Source organism: Pezoporus wallicus, unplaced genomic scaffold, assembly GCF_028554395.1.
Source record: "Pezoporus wallicus isolate ANWC-B61680 ecotype Strahan unplaced genomic scaffold, APGP_CSIRO_Pwel_v1 contig_13595, whole genome shotgun sequence".
NCBI classification, from domain to species: domain Eukaryota; kingdom Metazoa; phylum Chordata; class Aves; order Psittaciformes; family Psittacidae; genus Pezoporus; species Pezoporus wallicus.
Window position 1 is genome coordinate 51,730 of NW_026637714.1, and position 22,214 is coordinate 73,943.

General features: G+C 44.7%; 1 protein-coding gene across 4 annotated transcripts in view; it reads left to right on the forward strand.

Annotated features, from left to right (window-relative positions):
• Positions 1-21,491, forward strand: part of LOC130598185 (methyl-CpG-binding domain protein 2) — a 61,384-nt gene extending 39,893 nt beyond the window's left edge. The window contains exons 5-9 of one of the 4 annotated variants that reach the window (XR_008971956.1): positions 7,577-7,754; positions 14,118-14,258; positions 19,664-19,708; positions 20,523-20,556; positions 21,023-21,491. Coding sequence is in view for 2 of the 4 variants with exons in the window: in XM_057407386.1 (XP_057263369.1) it covers positions 7,577-7,754; positions 14,118-14,247 (308 nt within the window). In the remaining 2 variants the exon portion in view is untranslated. Of the gene's footprint in view, positions 1-7,576; positions 7,755-14,117; positions 14,259-19,663; positions 20,557-21,022 lie in introns of all 4 variants that reach the window. The other 3 variants (XR_008971955.1, XM_057407386.1, XM_057407385.1) reach the window with 3 other exon arrangements.
• Positions 21,492-22,214: the final 723 nt, after the last annotated feature.

The following is a 22,214-nucleotide window of genomic DNA, read 5'->3' on the forward strand; positions in this document are numbered from 1 at the left end:
CAGAATCATAGACATATTTGTATTTGCCAAATTCTGGTACATGGGTAACATCTGTCTGCCAAATTTCAAATGACAAAAGACTGCAAGGATTAGTTCCAATCATTGGTGTGGGCAAAACTTGTTGACAATCAAGACACGATTGTATGATTTGCCTCGCCTGGTCCTGAGTCAGCTGAAAAGCACATTGCAGAGCTTTTGCATTTTGATTATAAAATTCATGGGATAAGTGAGCTTGTGCAAAACCTGCAAGCCTATCAGCCTGTGTATTTCCCTTGCTTATAGGTCCAGGTAGAGAAGTATGTGAGCATATAAAGTATGGGTGTACCCATCGATCCAGGAGCCACTTGAGCTCCCAGAGAAGGGCAAAATTGGAAATTTCCTTCAGAAAAGAGTGTTCTAGCCTAGAAACAAGGCCTGCCACATGGGCGGAATCTGTGATAATATTTATCAGAGTAATCCATAATTTAAAAACACAGTCTACAGCAGAGAGTTCTACTACCTGAGGTGATCCTCTGACAATGTGTATATGTGTATATCATTTTTCCAATGTCTTTCAGCATCTTTCCAAACTTACTGCTCAGCTTGTCTTGCCAGACCTGTCAGTGAATACTGTGAGGGCCTCAGTTATTGCCGTAATAGTTAATTGTGAAGCAGGCAAATGAGGAAGAGACTATAGGGATTGCACAACTTTGTGTCCTGGGAAATGAGTACTAATTTGCCCTGTAAAATCTGCTAGAGCACACTGAAAAGCAAAAGACTGGTGAGTTAAAAAGGTTAGTTTTTTTGTATCAAGAGGCAGATAGATAATGTTAGGTTCAACATCATCTAAAGTCAATAACTGCTCTCTTCCTTTCTGAATGACCATAGCTATCATTTCAATGGCCGTTGTAACTGTTTTTCCAAAATTATGTGACAAAAATTTCCATTCCCAAATAATCAGTGGAACCCACTGTGCTAAGAGCCCATAGGGTTGAAAAGATGAATAAAAAATGAAAAGGCTAATAGGGTGGTCCATTTTTTGCCTATGAGCAACTTGACTGGTTAATTTTACAACCACTTTATCAAGGGTGGTTTGTGCAGAAGGGGGGGTGAGTGAGAAGACATCAAACATGGATCCCCTTCCAGTAATTTGAAGAGGTGTTGGAATTCTTCCATAGATATTCCCAAGAGAGGATGGATCCAATTTATGGTTCCTAAGAGCTTTTGTAAATCATTTAGAGTCTTTATTCCTGTCCGCAGGGTGATATTCTGAGGTTGAATGTTTTGTTTGAATATTTTCCATCCTAAATATTTCCAGGGTGGAGCTTCTTGAATGTTTTCTTCTGCAATTTGGAGTCCTGCTGTTGAGACTGCTTGGATCACTTGCCGTTTCACTTTTTGCTCTGTTTGTCCCGATTCTGCAGCAATTAAAATGTCATACATATAATGATAGATTAAAACATTCTCAAAGCACTCTCGTATAGGGCTCAAAACTGCCGCTACGAATTGCTGTCATTGTGTAGGACTGTTTTTCATGCATTGTGGCAACACTTTCCAATGATATCTTTTATGCGGCTCTGCAGCATTGATCAAAGGCACAGAAAAGGCAAACCGCAGTGCATCTTGTGGAGCAAGAGGTATCATGAAAAAACAGTCTTTTAAATCAATGACTGTGAGAGTCCACGTTTGTGGTAACATTGTTGACGAGGGGAGCCCAGTTTGCAAAGCTCCCATATCCTCAATGACCTCATTTATCTATCTTAGGTTGTATAAAAGCCTCCAAGCGTTATTTTTCTTCTGAATCACAAAGACAGGTGTGTTCCATGGGCTGGTTGTGGGGACCATGTGACCAGCTTTCAGCTGTTCATCCACCAATTTGTGTAATTGCAGCAGTTTTTCTTTTGGGAGGGGCCACTGATCTACCCACATGGCTCATCTGATTTCCAGGTTAAAGGTTGGACCTGCTGCAAAATAGTGGCCCCTAGGAAAAATCCATACTTAAATGTACTCCCCATTGTCTTAAACAGTCTCTGCCCCATAGGGTAGGAGATCCAGATAACACAGCAGATCTCCCTTCTGGTCCAAAAATAACAACAGGCTCTCTGCTCTGTTTTGGAGAAGTTCGACCACCAATTCCTGCTAATGAGGCATGAGTGTCCATTAAAGGCCAATGATCGGGCCATTGTGATGCAGAAATGACTGTAACATCTGCTCCACTATCACCAATTCCTTGCAAAGTAATGTTTGTCCCCCATGATTTTAAAGTACAGGACAACTGGGGTCGGTACAAAGTTAAGTGTTGAGTCCAATAAATTTCAGGTATCCCTGTAGAGTCAAAACATCCTGAGCCCTGCTCAGTGTGGACAGCATCCAGTAACTGGGGTGAAAAATAATGTGTCAAGAATTATTGTCTCTCCCGAGGTGGCCAGGTCCACTCCCGCGCTGCTGCTTGTGCTGGTGTGCAAACTGCGGCAGCTCCCTGAGGGGGCCATTCAGAGGGGTAATTTGTTGTCATGGCGCGGCCCCTCACCGAGCTCTGCTTGGGGTTTCCCGGTAAAGTTAAAGGTTGGCCATCCCGGTCAAATTTCAGTCGGCATTGATTTACATAGTGACACCCTTTATGACAGCGTGAGCAAATTCCAGGTGCTTCCCTTTTATTATTTGCTTTTATATTCAGACAGTCTTTTTTCAAATGGCCATACTGACCGCACAAAAAGCACTGCTGTGACTTAACCAACAATGCTGCAAATGCTTCTGCAATCAGAGACCAATCATGTCTAAACCAGACATTCATACAGGCATTTAACATATCATCTATGCTCAGATGCCACAATACTTTCTGACAGTCAGGTTTAGCATTCTCAATAGCAAGTTGTTTGAAAATATATTCACGTGCTTTCTCATTATCAGTCTGTTTCTCCAGAGCCTCATTAAGTCGGTCTAAAAACTTCATAAACGGCTCATTTGCCTCTTGTTTGATTTGGACAAAAGGCTGTCTTTGTTTACCAGCGTCAGGGACAGTTTTCAAAACCCACAGTGCTAATTGTTTAACTTGCTGCAAGCCCACCTGGCAAATCCTAGCTTGTGCAGCATTGGTGCCAAAATCAGCTTGACCCAGCAATACATCGGCAGTAACCGCTCGCAGTGGGTCACACATCCTCAATGCTAAGTTTTCAGCAGCCTGGGCACCTGCGAGCTGCCTCATTTTTGATTCCCACATAGTATATTGCATGTCCGTCATTATCAAATGAAACGACGTTTTGAAATCATCTGGTATAAATACATGAGTATCATAGACAGATTGTATCAAATGAGTTCTATATGGGGGCCCGAGTCCATGGTCCATCACCATTCACCTGATATCTTTCATAAGAGCATACGAGAGACCTTCCCACCGTGTGCCTTGATCCAGCACATACACCACCAGGAAAGCACACAATACATCTGCATCCCCTGCCCATCCCGCTTCCCCTTTTACAGCTACCTATATATCACGAGGGTTTGGGGGATATAAATCAGGCTCCTTTTTCAGATCCATAGGCCCCAGGTCAAAAGGACCATCCAAGTCATCATAAGAATTATCAGGAGACAGAACCACAGGAGCAACAACAGCAGACTGATGTTTTGATCTCATGGCAGAGTCTGTCAAAGAGGGTGGTGGTAAGGGAGCCGAAGGTGCTGCTTCTGCTGCCTGTGCTTGTGAGCTGACATGAACTTTTACAATTTCAGAAATAGTTCGCCAAGGGCTCAATAAAGTGGCGGCAACTTTATCATTGTTTGTAGCACAGTCCCACAAATTAATACCAATTTTATCCCAAATCTCCAGGGTATAAATATTAGTGGAATTAATAGATGGATCAACTTTTGATGCCCAGAGAAGGATACATTTCAATTCTTCCTTATCAACTTTTTTCCCATACTGCCTAAGAATTATAACAAAACCTTCTAGAACATTTCCTTGCTCTTTTGTTAAAGCAGACCCCATAATTCTCAGCTACTTACCCCCGTCCTGCGAGAGGCAATCCACGAGGTTTGAATTTGCTTCCTTTCAGTGTACACTTTTGCTTACTTTCAGCAAGCAGTTCGGCTGAGCCACGCCACCGGATCGATGACTAGTCACTTTTCATGCCCCACATGGTGGGCGCCATTTGTGGCATATCACAACACGGAATCAAGTTGATGCAGAGACTCAAATCCAACTTTATTACAGCCAAGCCCTTTTTATTCCCCTGTTCGGTACTTTCCCAGCCTGCGCATACATACAACGTTCAATCTCATTGCCCCCTGTAAAACTCTCCAGGTAAATAGTCCTATCACAGTATTGCTGACCCTCTCACAACCCCCACATCCTCTGGCCTTCAATGCACCAACTCATAGCCCCAGGGATTGTCAAAGCACCAAGCCCTCAGAGCTCATTTCCAAACTGTTCTTCATGCAAATCTTATCACCTTCACTCCCCACAGGGCTGTACCACCCCTCCAACATATATCAGGATGGTTTAAGTCCCCCATTAGGACAAGGGCCTGCCAGCGTGAGGCTGCTCTTATCTGTCTATAGGGTGCTTCATCCAGAGAGTCCTCCTGATCAGGCGGTCTGTAACAGATCCCCACAGTAATGTTCCCGATTGCTGTTCTCCCTTTGACACTGACCCACAAACTCATTGTTGGCTGATCACCTGTCCCCAGAGTTGCATACTCTCCAGCCTGTCACTGACATAAATAGCTACTCCCCCTCCCCATCTGCCTGGACTGTCTTTTCTAAAGAGCCTATAACCTTCCATTCCAACGCTCCAATCATAGGAGCCATCACACTATGTTTTGTGATAGCAATGATATCATATCCCTGTAGCTGTGCACTCATCTCTAATTCCTCTTGTTTATTCCCCATACTACAGGTGTTTGTATAGAGGCATCTGAGACAATCTCCAAATGAAGCTGACTCATTGGCTGGAGCAGCTGAAATATCTCTGCATCGCTCCAATCATTTATTATAGGTGCTGGCAACTGACTGGGAGTGCTGGGATGGATTGATTCCCCCCCTTCCCCAACACACCTAGTTTTATAGCTGCCTTGACCAGCCTGGCAAGCCTCTTACCAAAGCAGCTCTTCCCCTTTGTCAGACCAGCTCCACCAGCCTCCAGTAGACCTGGGCTCCCAAATCAAGTCCCATGTTCTAAATAACCAAACCCCTGACTATGGCACCACCATTCTAACCATTTAACCTGCCAAATCCACATGGCCTTTTTAAGGTCCTCCTCTTTGACCTGGAGAACTGATGAAAAAAATATCTGAGCTCCAGAGCCCCTAACCACCTCTCCCAGGGCTCTGTAGTCCTTCTTAATGTTCTCCAGGCTACTGCTGTCTATGTCACTAGCACCCACATGGACCACAAGAAGTGGGTAATAGTCAGCAGGACTTACTAGGCCAAGTAGCCTCTCAATAACATCCCTGATCTGAGCCCCTGGTAGGCAACACACCTCCCTTGAGACTGGGTCAAGCCGACAGATGTCGTGCCAGATGTCATGCCAGAAAAGTGCCATTTTGCCTTTCAAAGTAGAGTCCCCTACTACTATGACTCACCGCTTTTTCCTGGAGGCACTAGTACTGATCCTCTGTGCTGGTACATCAGCTGGTTACTCATTTGGTGAGGTGTGCCTTTCCTCCTTAGTCCCCTGCAGAACTGCGAAGCTGTTCTGAGTGGGTACATCAAATTTAAGAGGAAGCCTCTCGCTTTTAATTGTCCTCTTCCTCTTTGTTGGCTTTTTTTGTTACTAGTTCCCAGCTTCCTGGGTTAATGCCCTCCTTCTTTTCTGTATGAGCTATGATGGACACTTGTGGCCCCTGCACAGTTTGGGCCTGGAGCAAGCAGTCCAGCTCCCTCTCGGCTTCCCTGGTATCTCTTAGCTCACTGACAGTCTCCTGCTGCCGGAGGACCTCCACCAGGGCGCACCGAGTTGAGCTCTGCCCATTTGGTACCCTTGTCTCAAGAGACAATTTGAGGCACATTCTACACTCCGAGGTCTGCACTGCAGCCTCCCTCTCATCAGCTCTGTCTGGGTGCTGATGCTGGCCACCTTTGGGGCAGCCAGAGCAGAGCTCTCAGGCTGGGCCCTGGCCCTGAGGCGAATGCTCACCATCCTGCTCGCTACCCACTCACCCTGCCTGCACGAACTGCTGCGCCACGCCCTGACTACCCTCACACTCCTGGTTGCTCACACTCCCTGGGATGGGTTTTTACCTGTTCAGGGCTAGTGCCTCCTGGTGCCACCCCCCGTGAATCAGCTGCTCACATCAGCTGAGCTGCCACCTCCTGGGCAAGTCCTGTCGAGGACTTGAGGCTCCCTTGGTGGCTCTTGCCGGTCAGAATTGAGGCTCCTGGACGTTGTGTTTCCCCCCACTCTGGTGTTGGAGGTGTCCTCTCTGGAGCTACTCACCTCGGCAATTTCAAGTCTCAAAAAATATGTTTCTTTTTAGTTCATTTCTGTAGTTAATATCACTTGCACTGCAGAACTGCACTCTCCCCCTCTACTCCACTCTTGTGAGACCCCACCTGGAGTACTGCATTCAACTCTGGGTCCCTCAGAGCTGAACATGAGAGGGATGTGGACCTGCTTGAGTGAGTCCAGAGGAGGGCCACAAAGATGATCAGAGGGCTGCATCACCTCTCCTCTGAAGACAAGCTGAGAGAACTGGGCTTGTTCAGCCTGGAAAAGAGAAAGCTCTGGAGACACCTTATAACAGTCCTCCAGTACCTAAAGGAAGCCTACAAGAATTCTGCTGAGGGACTTTTTACAAAGACTTGTAGTAACAGGATATGGGGGAATGGCTTTAAGCTGAAAGAGAGTAGGTTTAGATTAGACATTAGGAAAACATTCTTTATGGCGAGGGTGGTGAGACACTGGAACAAGCTGCCCAAGGAAGTTGTGGCTGCCTCATCCCTGAAAATGTTCAAGGCCGGGTTGGATGGGGCTTTGAGTAACCTGGTCTAGTGGAAGGTGTCCCTGCCCATGGCAGGGGGGATGGAACTAGATGATCTTTAAGGTCCCTTCCAACCCAAACTATTCTACAATTCTATGATTCTATGAAAGTTGATTTAAAATATGTTCAAGTCACAATTCAAAATTAATAACTTTGTTCCACTGCTTGGGAGATTTTCTTGGGAATTTGAGTGTTGTAAAATATCTCCAGTGTTTATTTTCCAGAATTAATTTAATACCTTGTAGTGTTAAAGCAAAGACTATGCTGTTGTGGATTAATACCATGAAGCTGCAAAGAAGCTATTTCAATATGTGACTGATAAATTTATAATAATCTGATCATCTTGATTAAAAAAATGATGATATTGTAATTGTTAGTGTAAGCAAAAAAACCTAAACAATTTTAGAAATAAGATGACTTTTGAAATGCTAATTTATACTTAAATGAGAACTGTGGCACTACAAATCCATTTTTAAGAACTTGCATTTAACTGTTTAGATTATACAGTCATGTTCAGTGGCAATTATATCATGAGTGTACCTGACCTTACAAACTGAGAAGAGCTCTGCCACTGGAAGTTACATATGAAATGTGAAATTATTCAGTTATCTTTGTTTTAGGAGTTGGCCCGGGTAATAATGACAATACCCTGTTATCAGCTGTTGCTAGTGCTTTGCACACCAGTTCTGCACCAATCACGGGGCAGCTCTCTGCAGCTGTTGAGAAGAACCCAGCTGTCTGGCTTAATACATCTCAGCCTCTCTGCAAAGCTTTCATAGTCACGGATGATGACATTAGGTAAGTTTCGTAAAGTCTTCAGTAAAATGAAAAGCAAGTTCAATTAAAGTAGATTCCTTCCTGGCTCAGTGCAGTCCTGGAAGAGAGGTATGAACATTTTTCTTTTACCTGTTGATTAGTTCAGTAACTTAAAAAATGGATACCTGTTTTTTTTCTTTCTGGTCAAAATAGTAATATCAAATATTCACTAAGGTATGAGTCATAATACATATTTTCTTTCCCAAGAGAGTGCCCTAAACATTAAGCTGTAGTCCTTTCTTCCTTCCTTTCTGTTTTGGCTTTCTTCCTTCCCATTTCTGTTTTGGTCAAATTAATTTGTTGATCTCAGTTAAAAAGTAAGTAACTTCAACAAAAGAGAATAAGAATGTTCCCTTATAGCATATAGCTTTGTGACTAATATGCTCTCTTAAAGTGGGAGATTGGGATATGATATGAAGAGCACAGATAGATCTGTTAACATATGGGCAAAGATTTTGGTTTTCTAATAGGTGCGCTGTTAATTTTCTTTTCAAAAAAATGACTCATCCTTTATAACAATACTAAAAGCAAGGGCTTCAGCACTGAATTTCAAGGTTAGGACTGAGTGAAGAGAGATTTCTAAAGGATGAGGGTTGTGTCTTGCTCAGAGGAAGGCTGAAAAGAGCATGTGGCCAAGGACCTGCTAAGCAGTGAGTGATGTGGCAGGGGAGGTGAGAAGGATCAACATAGTATGCTGCTGTGTGGGAGCTCCATTGCCAGGATGATGCTGTGGAGCTGAAGGGCTGAGGGCCGGGAGCGAAGAGTGGGCACTCGTGGGCAGCATGCTTGCTTTCCCTGGCAGCACTGCTAACCCTGCTGACTTAATGGGCTAAAGTAGCTTTACCTAATACTTCTGTGATAAACTAGCATAAGAAGTCAAATTAATCAAATTGAATGCAGATACACTAAGTCCTTGAGTTTTACTTCATGAGATGAGCACTTTTATTACTAGTGTTTTCTTGCTGTTGGTTCTTAAATATTTGCTCTTGGTAGTTCATGTGCTTTAAAAGTCATATTACTTGTATAAAAAGAGCTGTGTTTTTAATACTTAAAAGCTCTTTTTGCTAGAAGACCAAACTCTTCAGGACTGGGAGTGCTGGGAGGTATTTTTTGGTTGTTGCTCCCTGGAAGATCAACTAGCTGGCTGAAAATTTGGAAATGAAGTAACTGGGGAAAGCTTTGTCTTCACATGAGTTTGGGAAGCAAGACCCAGGAGTATCCTCTGGAGAAAGCCTCGTATGCTGTAAATAGGGAACCTGGGCCCTTAATAACAGAAGCTAGTCTGAGATATAGAAAACTAGCTGTCACTTCTGTGTACTGTGATAGTTAAATACTGCAGTCATATGTCCAAGATGGTAGGAAGGGGCTTGTTACAAATCATACTAATGATAATGATTCTGAAATCTATCACAGGCTGAGGTTATGCTTCAGCATGTTTTTCAAAACTTCATCAACATAGTTAAGTACATTTAAAAGAAGATCTCAAATAAAGGGGCCTAATGAGGTGGTAAAGCTCATGGTTGTTTTGTGCCCAGCTCCTCAATATCAAGATACTTGCTGGCCTTTATGTTATATTCCATGTCTGAACAACAGACTCACTGAAGAGCAAAGCAGAGAAGGACCTTATAGCACCAATAAAGAAAGGATGTTTCAGATTAACTTCTCATGTGCTTTCTGGCGAGTGCATTCTCTGATATACATTGGTGTTATGAAGTACTCACAGCCTGGAATGGGCCTCCTTTCTCTCCCAGCTCAGCTGTTCATGGCTTGATTTAGGTTACTGAGTGGGCAAGGTTGTCTAAATGCCCTGTGACTTTTTTGACAAAAGAAGGATTGATGATTTCCCATATCTTTGCTGGATATGTAATGCTTCAGGGCTTTGCCAGGACATACACTTAAAATGTCCCGTGACTAGAACCATGATCAAGGAACACTTATATTTCATTCTTGATCCATTCTTTGTAAGAGTAGGGAAGTGTCCTTATTGTGTTTTCACACAGTATCACAGTATGCTAGAGATTGGAAGGGACCTCGAAAGATCATCTAGTCCAATCCCCCTGCCGGAGCAGGAACACCTAGATAATGTTACACAGGAATGTGTCCAGGCGGGTTTTGAATGTCTCCAGGGAAGGAGACTCCACAACCTCCCTGGGCAGCCTGTTCCAGTGTTCTGTCACCCTCACTGAGAAGAAGTTTCTTCTCAAGTTTAAGTGGAACCTCTTGTGTTCCAGTTTGTACCCATTACCCCTTGTCCTATCATTGTTTGCCACTGAGTAGAGCCTGGCTCCATCCTCGTGACACTCCCCCTTTATATATTTATAGACACTTATAAGGTCACCCCTCAGTCTCCTCTTCTCCAAACTATAGAGACCCAGCTCCCTCAGTCTTTCCTCATAAGGGAGATGCTCCACTCCCTTAATCATCTTCGTTGCCCTGCGCTGGACTCTCTCCAGCAGCTCCCTGTCCTTCTTGAACTGAGGGGCCCAGAACTGGACACAATATTCTAGATGCGGTCTCACCAGGGCAGAGTAGAGGGGAAGGAGGACCTCTCTCAACCTACTAACCACCCCCCTTCTAATACACCCCAGGATGCCATTGGCCTTCTTAGCCACAAGGGCACAGTGTTGGCTCATGGTCATCCTGTCGTCCACTAGGACCCCCAGGTCCCTCTCCCCTACACTGCTCTCTGTTTTGTTTAGTTCATTGGAATTTTCTTTGCATTCTGAAGGGGAGCTTTATAAAGATATTCCAGCTGCTTCTCTCTGATTTGATCATTCAGGTGCTTTTTTAAAAATGCTGTAGTTAAGTGTCATCATAGCCTAAATTACCCTGAGTAAGGAACCACCAGGAATCTAGGGAAGGGATCTGCTGGTGTAAATAGCTACTGACTGTAGTTTCACAGAATCACAGAATACCAAGAGTTGGAAGGGACCTCAAAAGATCATCTAGTCCAACCCTCCTGCAAGAGCAGGGTAACCTAGGAACTTGTCCAGGCGGGCCTTGAATATCTCCAATGTAGGAGACTCCACAACCCCCCTAGGCAACCTGTTCCAGTGATCTGTCACTCTCACAGTAAAGAAATTTTTCCTGATGTTCACATGGAACCTCCTATGCTCCAGTTTACACACATTGCCCCTTGTCCTATCACTGGACATCACTGAAAAAAACCTAGCTCTATCATCCTGACACTCACCCTTTACATATTTGTAAACATTGATGAGGTCACCCCTCAGTCTCCTCCAAGCTAAAGAGACCCAGCTCCTTCAGCCTCTCCTCATAAGGGAGATGCTCCACTCCCTTAATCATATTTGTGGCTCTGCGCTGGACACTTTCAAGCAATTCCCTGTCCTTCTTGAACTGAGGGGCCCAGAACTGGACACAATAATCCAGATGCGGCCTCACCAAGACAGAGTAGAGGGGGAGGAGAACCTCTCTTGACCTACTAACCACACCCTTTCTAATGCACCCTAGGATGCCATTGGCCTTCTTGCCCACAAGGGCACATTGCTGGCTCATGGTCATCCTCCTATCCACCAGGACCCCCAGGTCCCTTTCCCCTTCACTACTGTCCAGCAGGTCAACCCCCAACCTGTACTGGTACATGGGGTTGTTCTTCCCCAGATGCAAGACTCTATACTTGCTCTTGTTGAATTTCATCAAGTTTCTCCCTGCCCAACTCTCCAGCCTGTCCAGGTCTCGCTGAATGGCAACACAGCCCTCTGGTGTGTCAGCCACTCCTCCCAGTTTAGTATCATCAGCAAACTTGCTGAGGGTACATTCAGTTCCCTCATCCAGGTCATTGATGAAAATATTAAACAGCACTGGTCCCAGCACTGACCCCTGAGGGACTCCACTAGTCACAGACCTCCAGCTAGATTCTGCCCCATTAACCACAACTCTCTGCCTTCTTCCTTTCAACCAGTTCTTGATCCACCTCACTACCTCATCATCAAGCCCACACTTCCTTAGCTTATCTATGAGGACGCTGTGGGAGACAGTATCAAATGCCTTACTGAAATCAGGAAAAACCACATCTACCACTCTACCATCATCCATCCACCTAGTTACTTCCTCATAGAAGGCTATAATTTGAAGCATGTTGTGATGGAGTTTGTAGGCTGTAGGTTGTGGAAAGACCCCACTGTCTTAAAGTCAAAATTCTAAAGCCAGAAAGAGGAAAAAAAAATATACTTCAACTATTTTTTCATAACCTTTGGCCAGTTCACAATGTATTCCAACAGTGAGATGTTAACAATGTTTTATTACTGATTTAAAAAAAACACCCAAGTATTTCATCTTATATGTGCTCTTGGGATTATTTTCATTCCATTAACAGATACTGAATTTGCTACTCTAACTTTTATTTCTCCTTTGTCACGGGTTCTGCAAAAGATAAGGCATCTTTGGTTTTGTTTGGTTCTGTGCCGTGGGGTTTGAAAGATCACTCTAGGCATTGAAAGTTAACAGCTCTGGGACAGTAAGCTGTATACTGAAGATAAAAATCAAGGATAGAAAACAGCTGGAAGATAGAAAACATGTTCTCTACTGAACTGCTAGCTTGTTCTTTTGGGCTTTTTGTTTCCCTTCATTTTGATATCTCTGTAAGCAGACAGCCTAATAGATTGAATGCGCCCTCAGAAAGTTTGACGATGACACCAAGCTGTGTGGGTCGGTTGATACACTGGAGGGAAGGAATGCCATCTGGAGGGACCTTGACACGCTTATGAGGTGGGCTGATGACAACCTCATGAAGTTTAACCATGCCAATTGCAAGGTCCTACACCTGGGTCGGAGCAATCCCAGGCACAGTTACAGGTTGGGCAGAGAAGAAATTCAGAGCAGCCCTGTGGAGAAAGACTTAGGGGTATTGGTTGATGAGAAAATTAACATGAGCAGGCAGTGTGCGCTTGCAGCCCAGAAAGCCAACCGTATCCTGGGCTGCATCAAAAGGAGTGTGACCAGCAGGTCGAAGGAGGTGATCCTGCCCCTTTACTCTGCTCTTGTGAGACCTCACCTGGAGTATTGTGTACAGTTCTGGTGTCCTCAACATAAAAAGGACATGGAACTGTTGGAACAAGTCCAGAGGAGGGCCACGAGGATGATCAGGGGACTGGAGCACCTCCCATATGAAGACAGGCTGAGGAAGTTGTGGCTGTTCATCCTGGAGAAGAGAAGGCTGTGTGGAGACCTCATAGCAGCCTTTCAGTATCTGAAGGGGGCCTATAGGGATGCTGGGGAGGGACTCTTCATTAGGGACTGTAGTGACAGGACAAGGGGTAACAGGTTAAAACTTAAACAGGGGAAGTTTAGATTGGATGTAAGGAGGAAATTTTTTCCTGTTAGGGTGGTGAAGCACTGGAATAAGTTGCCCAGGGAGGTTGTGAATGCTCCATCCCTGGCAGTGTTCAAGACCATGTTGGATGAGGCCTTGGGTGATATGGTTTAGTGTGAGGTGTCCCTGCCCATGGCAGGGGTGTTGGAACAAGATAATCTTAAGGTCCTTTCCAACCCTAACTATTCTATGATTCTATGTTTCTATGATTCTATACGGCTGAATAGATAGGTAGGAGTAATTAAATAAACAATGGAAATGGTGAAGTTCCTTGAGGTTCTTCCACTGCACATGTATTGTGTAGGACTTGAAGTTGGTTCTTTGAGCTCTTAGAAACCTACTCAGTGCCCCACCATCCTGTAGAGGTGCTCCTGGTGTACACACCCTTACACAAGGAAAGAGGGAGATTGCCTCCGATCTCCTTTACAATGCTTGTGACAGGAATCTCCTGCTGTGATTTTCAGTGATCTACCCTAAAGTGTATCTGCCAAAAAAATAAAAAGGAAAAAGAAAAAAGCCAGTCTAGTAAAGATAGCCCAGTGGGAAACTGCTCCATTAACTTTGTGTTTGGTCTTTTCAAGTATCTAATCTGAGAGTGGAAGATCATACATCACATTCAATACTTCTGTCACTGTGTGAGGGAAAGGAAACCATGCATGCTAAACCAGAGTGGGTTTTGGCTCAGAGTGCTCTCATTTTAGTGCCTGAATATGTGCAAAGGTAACAGAACTAGTCAGTAAGGGTTTAAAGAGGTGGTCGATGACCCAAGCATTTGGACAATGCCCCTAATAATATGCTTTAACTTTTGGTGAGCCCTGGAGGGGTCAGGCAGTTGGACTAGATAATCATTGTAGGTCCCTTCCAACTAGAACTATTCTATCATATTCTGTTCTCAGTTAAAATAAGAGTTGAGAAACCAGTCCTGAGTCATTGTTGGAAGTATTATGCTCTCAACCTACTAATACACTTGAAGGACTGACATTTCTACCCCTTCTTCCCTTATCTCCCTTCAGAAAACAAGAAGAGCGGGTGCAACAAGTGCGTAAAAAGCTGGAGGAAGCACTAATGGCAGACATTTTGTCACGAGCAGCTGATACAACAAAAGATATAGATGTAAAAATGGATAATAGAGATGAAGTATAAAAAGAAATCAGGTAAGTCCAATCTCTGAGATTTTGCTGTCTCAGCAGTCAGTTGGTGGACAGCAGTGTACCACACACAAGCAGTCCTGCTTTCTCACCACACACATTAGCTGACATGCCCTCTATCAGCAGAACACAAGGGTGATTTTGCAGATATAGATGTGAACAACCTCACATTAAATGCTACAGTATCACAGTATGTTAGAGATTGGAAGGGACCTCGAAAGATCATCTAGTCCAATCCCCCTGCCGGAGCAGGAACACCTAGATAATGTTACACAGGAATGCGTCCAGGCCAGTTTTGAATGTCTCCAGGGAAGGAGACTCCACAACCTCCCTGGGCAGCCTGATCCAGTGTTCCGTCACCCTCACTGAGAAGAAGTTTCTTCTCAAGTTTAAGTGGAACCTCTTGTGTTCCAGTTTGTACCCATTACCCCTTGTCCTATCATTGTTTGCCACTGAGTAGAGCCTGGATCCGTCCTCGTGACACTCCCCCTTTATATATTTATAGACACTTATAAGGTATCACAGTATCACAGTATGTTAGAGATTGGAAGGGACCTCGAAAGATCATCTAGTCCAATCCCCCTGCCAGAGCAGGAACACCTAGATAATGTTACACAGGAATGCGTCCAGGCGGGTTTTGAATGTCTCCAGGGAAGGAGACTCCACAACCTCCCTGGGCAGCCTGTTCCAGTGTTCCGTCACCCTCACTGAGAAGAAGTTTCTTCTCAAGTTTAAGTGGAACCTCTTGTGTTCCAGTTTGTACCCATTACCCCTTGTCCTATCATTGTTTGCCACTGAGTAGAGCCTGGCTCCGTCCTTGTGACACTCCCCCTTTATATATTTATAGACACTGATAAGGTCACCCCTCAGTCTCCTCTTCTCCAAACTATAGAGACCCAGCTCCCTCAGTCTTTCCTCATAAGGGAGATGTTCCACTCCCTTAATCATCTTTGTTGCCCTGCGCTGGACTCTCTCCAGCAGCTCCCTGTCCTTCTTGAACTGAGGGGCCCAGAACTGGACACAATACTCCAGATGCGGTCTCACCAGGGCAGAGTAGAGGGGAAGGAGGACCTCTCTCGACCTACTAACCACCGCCCTTCTAATACACCCCAGGATGCCATTGGCCTTCTTGGCCACAAGGGCACAGTGTTGGCTCATGGTCATCCTGTTGTCCACTAGGACCCCCAGGTCCCTCTCCCCTACACTGCTTTCTAACAGGTCGTTCCCCAACCTATACTGGAACCTGGGGTTGTTCCTGCCCAGATGCAGGACTCTACACTTTCCCTTGTTATATTTCATCAAGTTACTCCCTGCCCAACTCTCCAGCCTATCCAGGTCTCGCTGGATGGCAGCACAGCCTTCTGGCGTGTCAGCCACTCCTCCCAGCTTAGTGTCATCAGCAAACTTGCTGATAGTACACTCAATTCCCTCATCTAAATCGTTGATGAATATATTAAATAATACTGGTCCCAGTACTGACCCTTGAGGCATTCCACTAGTTACAGGCCTCCAACTAGACTCAGAGACAGAGACAAAGAAGGCATTCAGTAACTCTGCCATCTCTTTATCTTCTGTCACCAGGGCACCCATCTCGTTCATCAGTGGGCCTACATTGCCTCTGGTGTTAGTTTTGTCTGCCATGTATTTGAAAAAGCTCTTTTTGCTGTCCTTGACCCTTCTTGCCAGGTTTAATTCTAAGGATGCCTTAGTCCTCCTAGCTGCCTTCCTACATCCTCTAGCAGCAGCATTATATTCCTCCCAAGTGGCCAGCCCCTCCTTCCATGACCTGTAAACTCTCCTCTTCCACTTGAGCATACCCAGCAATTCCCTATTTAGCCATGCAGGTCTCTTGGCCCTCTTCCTTGACTTCCTACGTGTCGGGATGCTCCGATCTTGAGCACGGAAAAAGCAGTCCTTGAATGTCAACCAACTATCTTGGGCCCCTTTACCTTCAAACAGCCTTGCCCATGGGATTTCCCCTACCAATTGCTTGAAAAGGCCAAAGTTTGCCCTGCTAAAGTCCAGGGTTGCAATTCTACTTGCTATTCTACTAGTCCTGCCACACAAGATCCTGAACTCCACCATCTCGTGGTCGCTGCAACCAAGGCAGCCCTCAACCCTTACTGCTTCGACCAGATCCTCCTTGTTAGTGAGGATGAGATCCAGCAGCGCTCCTCTCCTGGTCGGCTCATCCACCATTTGCAGGAGGAAGTTATCATCCATACACTGGAGGAACCTCCTGGACTGCGGCTGGGTTGCCTAGTGGTCCTTCCAGCAAACATCAGGGAAGTTAAAATCCCCCACGATGACCACGGCCTGTGACTGTGAGGCCGCTCTCAGCTGCCTGTAGAAGGCCTCGTCAACTTCCTCACCCTGATCCGGTGGTCTGTAACAGACACCCACAACAGTATCCCCCCTGCCAGCCTGCCCCTTAATTCTCACCCACAGACTCTCAACTCGCTCATCATCTGTCCCTGGACAGAACTCGGTGCATTGTAGTTCCTCCCGCATATAAAGAGCAACCCCACCACCCCTCCTGGCTGGCCTGTCTTTCCTGAAAAGGACATAGCCCTCCATGACTATATTCCAGTCATATGAGCTGTGTCACCAAGTCTCTGTAATTGCCACCAGATCATAGTCTCCTGACTTAACACAGGTTTCCAACTCCTCCTGCTTATTTCCCATTCTGTGCGCATTGGTGTACAGGCATTTCAGGGAACGAGCTGAGCACACCGATTTCACCCTAGGATTGTAGGAGGCCTCCCAGTCTTCATTAATTCTGGAGCGCTGCCCCACTGGGGCAAGCCCAGCTACAAGCCCATCCCCCTTCGAATCTAGTTTAAAGCTCTCCAAATGAGCCCTGCTAATTCGTGCCCCAGCATCCTTTTGCCTCTGTGAGACAAACCTTTCCTACTTGTCATTGTCCAGACTGGTGCCCTATAAAACCAGCCGTTATTAAAGAATCCAAAGCCCTGCCTGTAGCACCAGTCTCGAAGCCAATTGTTCATGAACTGAATCTTCCCATTCCTTCCCACATCAGTGGAAGATGGAAGGAGAGAGGAGAAGATCACTTGAGCCCCAGACTCTTTCACCATCCGCCCCAAGGCCCTGTAGTCTTTCTTCATCCCCCTCAGACTGCGGGAAGCAGCTTCCTCCCCACCTGTCTGGAAGACCAGCAGCGGGTAGTAGTCTGTCGGGTGCACCAGGTTGGGGAGCACCCTAGTGATATCCCTGATCCGTGCTCCAGGCAGACTACACACTTCCCTAAGATGAGGGTCAACTCTGCATATTGGGCCCTCTGTTCCTCTCAGAAGGGAATCCCCTACTACAATGACCCTTCTTTCTTTCTTAACAGAGGCAGTCTTGAGGTGCAAAGTCGACTCCCTTTTCCTATGTGGCCTTGTGGGCTGGCCTTCCCCCACATTCTCACCTACCTCTCCTTCAAGATCCAGGGCCTCAAACCTATTACGGAGGGACACCTGGGGAAGCAGGGCAGGAAGGGGGGAGGGTTTCCCACGACACTGAACTGGAACTCGCTTCCAACCCTCGTCGTCTTTTTGGTCCCCTACCTCTGCGCAACAGCTACAGGGCAGGGGCTGCCTCGGGCCATCCCCCTCTGTGTGAGAAGGCAGGGGGTCCTTCCCCTTTTGGGGGGTATCTCCCTGGAACCGTTCCGACTGGCATGCCAGGGAGTTACTCCACCAGTCGATCTCCCTTTCACACTCCCTGATGGTCCTCAGTGTCTCAACCTCCTCCTTAAGTCTTGCCACCAGGCTAAGCAGATCTTCTACCTGCTCACACCTCACACAGGTGGAATGCTGTCCTCTCTCCCCCGGCAGCAGCAGGCTCTGGCACTCCCTGCACCCAGAGACCTGAACAGCCACAGTTTGGGACGGGGTCTCTGTCTGAGTTGCTGCAGTCACCTTACTGCAAGCTCTCTTTCTAGAAGCAACCATATTGGTGCGCAGTCTGGGACACCAGCAACACGACCTGCTTGCTCCTCCCTGTGCCCGGTGGGCAGCGACGTCGCTGTCCTCTCAAAGGCTCTTTCAAGGCAAGCAGCAGGGGAGTGGTCGCCGTCACCGTGGGAACGCCCCCCTCCACGTCAGCCTCTCTCTCGCAAGGGCTGCTGGGGCTTCGGCGATCGGGAATCGCGATGTCTCTGCGCTATCCCCTCTGATTTTCCTAATCTCCGTTGACCCTCGCGTGGCTGAAGCTTGCCGGCTGTGGCTCTAGCTAGGCTAGCTCCGATCAGATGGATCGGAGACAGATCACTAGGGAGGAAAAAACAGTGATTTTAATCCTTTACAGCAAAGACCCAATCTCTAGAAACTACTGCAGGTATCTTTTCTGGCACTTAATACTTGAAACTGGTGTAAAGCAATCAAAGTAACTGGCCTTTTTCTGTTCTTCAAATTTAATTTAGTAAAATTACATAACAAGTTATGAAACTTCTCTGCTTATTTTTAAATGAGCAATACCTCTACAAATTAATTTCCAAGGTATATTCTTGTATCTGCATCAAAAGAAGCATGACCAGCAGGTCAAAAGAAGTGATCCTGCCCCTCTACTCTGCTCTCATGAGACCTCATTTGGAGTACTGTGTACAGTTCTGGTGTCTTCAACATAAAAAGGACATGGAACTGTTGGAACAAGTCCAGAGGAGGGCCACAAGTATGATCAGGGGGCTGGAGCGCCTCCCGTATGAAGACAGGCTGAGAAAGTTGCAGCTGTTCAGCCTGGAGAAGAGAAGGCTGCATGGAGACCTCATGGCAGCCTTCCAGTATCTGAAGGGGGCCTACAAGGATGCTGGGGAGGGACTCGTCATTAGGGACTGTAGTGATAGGACAAGGGGTAATGGGTTCAAACTTAAACATGGGAAGTTTAAGTTACATATAAGGAAGAAGTTTTTTACTGTGCGGGTGGTGAGACACTGGAATAGGTTGCCCAAAGAAGTGGTAAATGCTCCGTCCCTGGTGGTGTTCAAGGCCGGGTTGGACAGAGCCTTGAGTGACATGGTTTAGTGCAAGATGTCCCTGCCCATGGCAAGGGGGTTGGAACTAGATGATCTTAAGGTCCTTTCCAACCCTAACTATTCTATGATTCTAGGATCTTATACCTCTTTACAGTACTGATCTGTGGATTTGCCAAACACTTTGTTAATTTTTTTCTTTTAAAATCACCTGCAGAAGAATGATAATTCATTCTCTTGTTTCTATTAAGCACACAGTGCTCATTTATGAAAGTGCACAACTTTGAGATCTGAACTTTTCATAGTTAGCTGAAATTTTAACAACTAAGAATTGTGTTTGGAGTTGGTTGTGTAATTTTAAATGAATTAAGTTTTTTTTTTTTTTTTCTGCATTTACTAGCCACAAGGGGAAATAATATATGTACTTCTTATTTGACAGGTACAGTGGAGATAACTTTTACACAACTATGAATACTTTGTTCAGGTAACTTGTAGACATAGAATGGAAGTTTCCAGGCTGTGACCTGTTTAGCAAGGCTGTTGAACATTCAAACCAGCATTCAACCCATAGCATAGAGGGGTAATTCCATGTCATTTTGGTTCCCTGCTATAAGAAAAATATAAGCCTGGTGCACTCAGCAGCCAGATGTTGGTTTTGCACTCAGTATCAGGACTGTGCACTAGGTTACCGCTTCCGATACAAGGGTGTGTTGCTTGAGTAAAATCTTATAACTAGGAACAAAATGTGTTTAAAATGTTCAGTCACTCTTATTACTTATAGTGTCAGTGCCACATAAAGGAAAACTTGGTCTTTAAATGTGAACAAAAGCTATTTCCCAGTGTTGTTTACTGGCAACTTAACAGGCCAGAAATCTTGATGATTTCTGGGCTACTGGAATCTTTTAATTACTTTGTTACAGCTATTTACTATTAAACTCCTAATCCCTGAGTATTTCTCCTATAAAACTAATTATGGATAACTTTAAAGGAAGATAAGAAAGAACATTAGTTTAAGATGTGACATTTCAAATATTTGCCATTTTAGAATCAAATTGTCATTTTGATTTTTTTTAATTTAGAATAAAATAATTATTTTCTAATGGAGTCATAAATCTGTTTGTAGAAGTGGTTATTTTTGCACTGGTACTGTGGTTCTCTGCAAAAATCAGTTGGATCAGTAGAACTTGAGTTTCATCAACTTGTAAACTCATTCCCTTTTTACATGTATGTAGCCAGTGTACATGTAGACATGCATGTGTTGGCTGTGTTCTGTAAAACTGCTTTTTTTTTTTCCCTAGTGGTTTTAATTATTGACTTGAACAAGATTTTTGAGTAAGTGGATTAATTAATGTAAAATATCTTGAAATATGCAAGCTTTTGTTTCCTTTTCACAGACTAATGTTCCAGTTTGATCTTCTATATTAAGAAACTTTTCACATACACATTGTGCTGTACTTAAACCACAAGAATTCAGAAAGGGATTTAAGGCTGTAATACAGTACTGCAGAAGCCTGGGTGATGTGCCAGGAAGGTGTTTGGTGAAAGAAGCTGGATAGTGAAAGCATGTTATATATGCAGGTTGTGCTTAATGAAAAAGTAAGTACGTACCTGCAGGACTCTTAACAACGGAGCAGCTACTTACACTGTATTAATTGTTTGTTACCCACTTATGAACTATTTATGGTGTGCTCTTAGTATGGGACTGAAACAGCTAAAACTGCTCCAACTAAGTCATTCTAATTGATGCCACCATCAGCCTTTACTTTTCCACAAGGAGTTATTTCTGTCTCTTTTACAGGTACTTTTAACTGACTTATCCCAGGAGGAACTTCCTAAAAGACAGAGGCACTTTCTCCTTCGGTCTTTCGTTATAAGAATAAATGGACCCATGCACATTTTTATAGCTTTCTAATATCATTAAAACCAATGCCTTTTTTAGACTTCTATTTTTGATGTATATATCTTATTTGAAAAGCAACTTTATTTTGTGTCCTATGACTTAAAGTCCTTTTTTAAGTATTGAATGTTACCCTTAATCTAAAGCTGAGCTTTTGATGCCAGGTTGCAAACTTACTGGAATTATATTGCCTGTACTAAATATTTGTTTTTCCTGTGGTTTTTAGTAAGAATAAATCAGAAGAACCAAATAATTTCCTAATTAAAGATTATTGTGACTCTGTATATAAACAGATTTTTATACCTATTGCTGAAAACACCTGTACATTCTTCTGTTATCACTGTAAAGATAAATAAATTATTATAATCTAGCAGTTGAAAATTTGTTGCGTTGTGGATAGATTAAGCAAAGATTGTCCCTGCTTATATTTCAGTGTTTCTTTGGCCAGATACGGCATGACTTCACAGAGTTCTGCTTTGAGGTCAAGGTGAGACTATAAGGAAAGTGTCTTTGGTGCAGAATGCATCATGTGCCAAAACTTGGTCTTGTTTCTGTCTATCCAGACAAAGCAAGTAGGATGTCAGGGTGGCCTACAACACTGCAAAGATTTACATGAAGTGAGCTGGGTCTTTCACACTTAATCAGAAAACCCAGAAATAATTAAAAAACTGAACAGGTTTGCTTAACTTCCCTGGGGGCTTAAAGACTAAATTGCCTGGCAGGTCAGAGTAGTTCCAAGGTTAGAATAACATCTGCTTCTCCAGGTCTAGTAAGGTACTGTCCTGCATTGCAGCCCATGCTGGGAGAGCTTTGCTATAGCCTTTGGAGTCTCTGTTCTCTTTTCTGCACAAAGACGTAAAAGTGGGGAGACAGGTGATCTTACTGCAGGATTTCCTGGGATAGGTGTAGGCTAGGACACAATATTGTATTATATCAACCAACAGTATTAATAACTGGGGACTCAAACCCCTTCCCACTGCCATTTGAACCATTTCATAGAACTTGCACCAGGGCAGTGGTTGTCTGATTACGATAGGTCTCCCAGGCCACATTCATTATTTTTCCCAAATCACATTGGTCCTCTCCCTTAAGC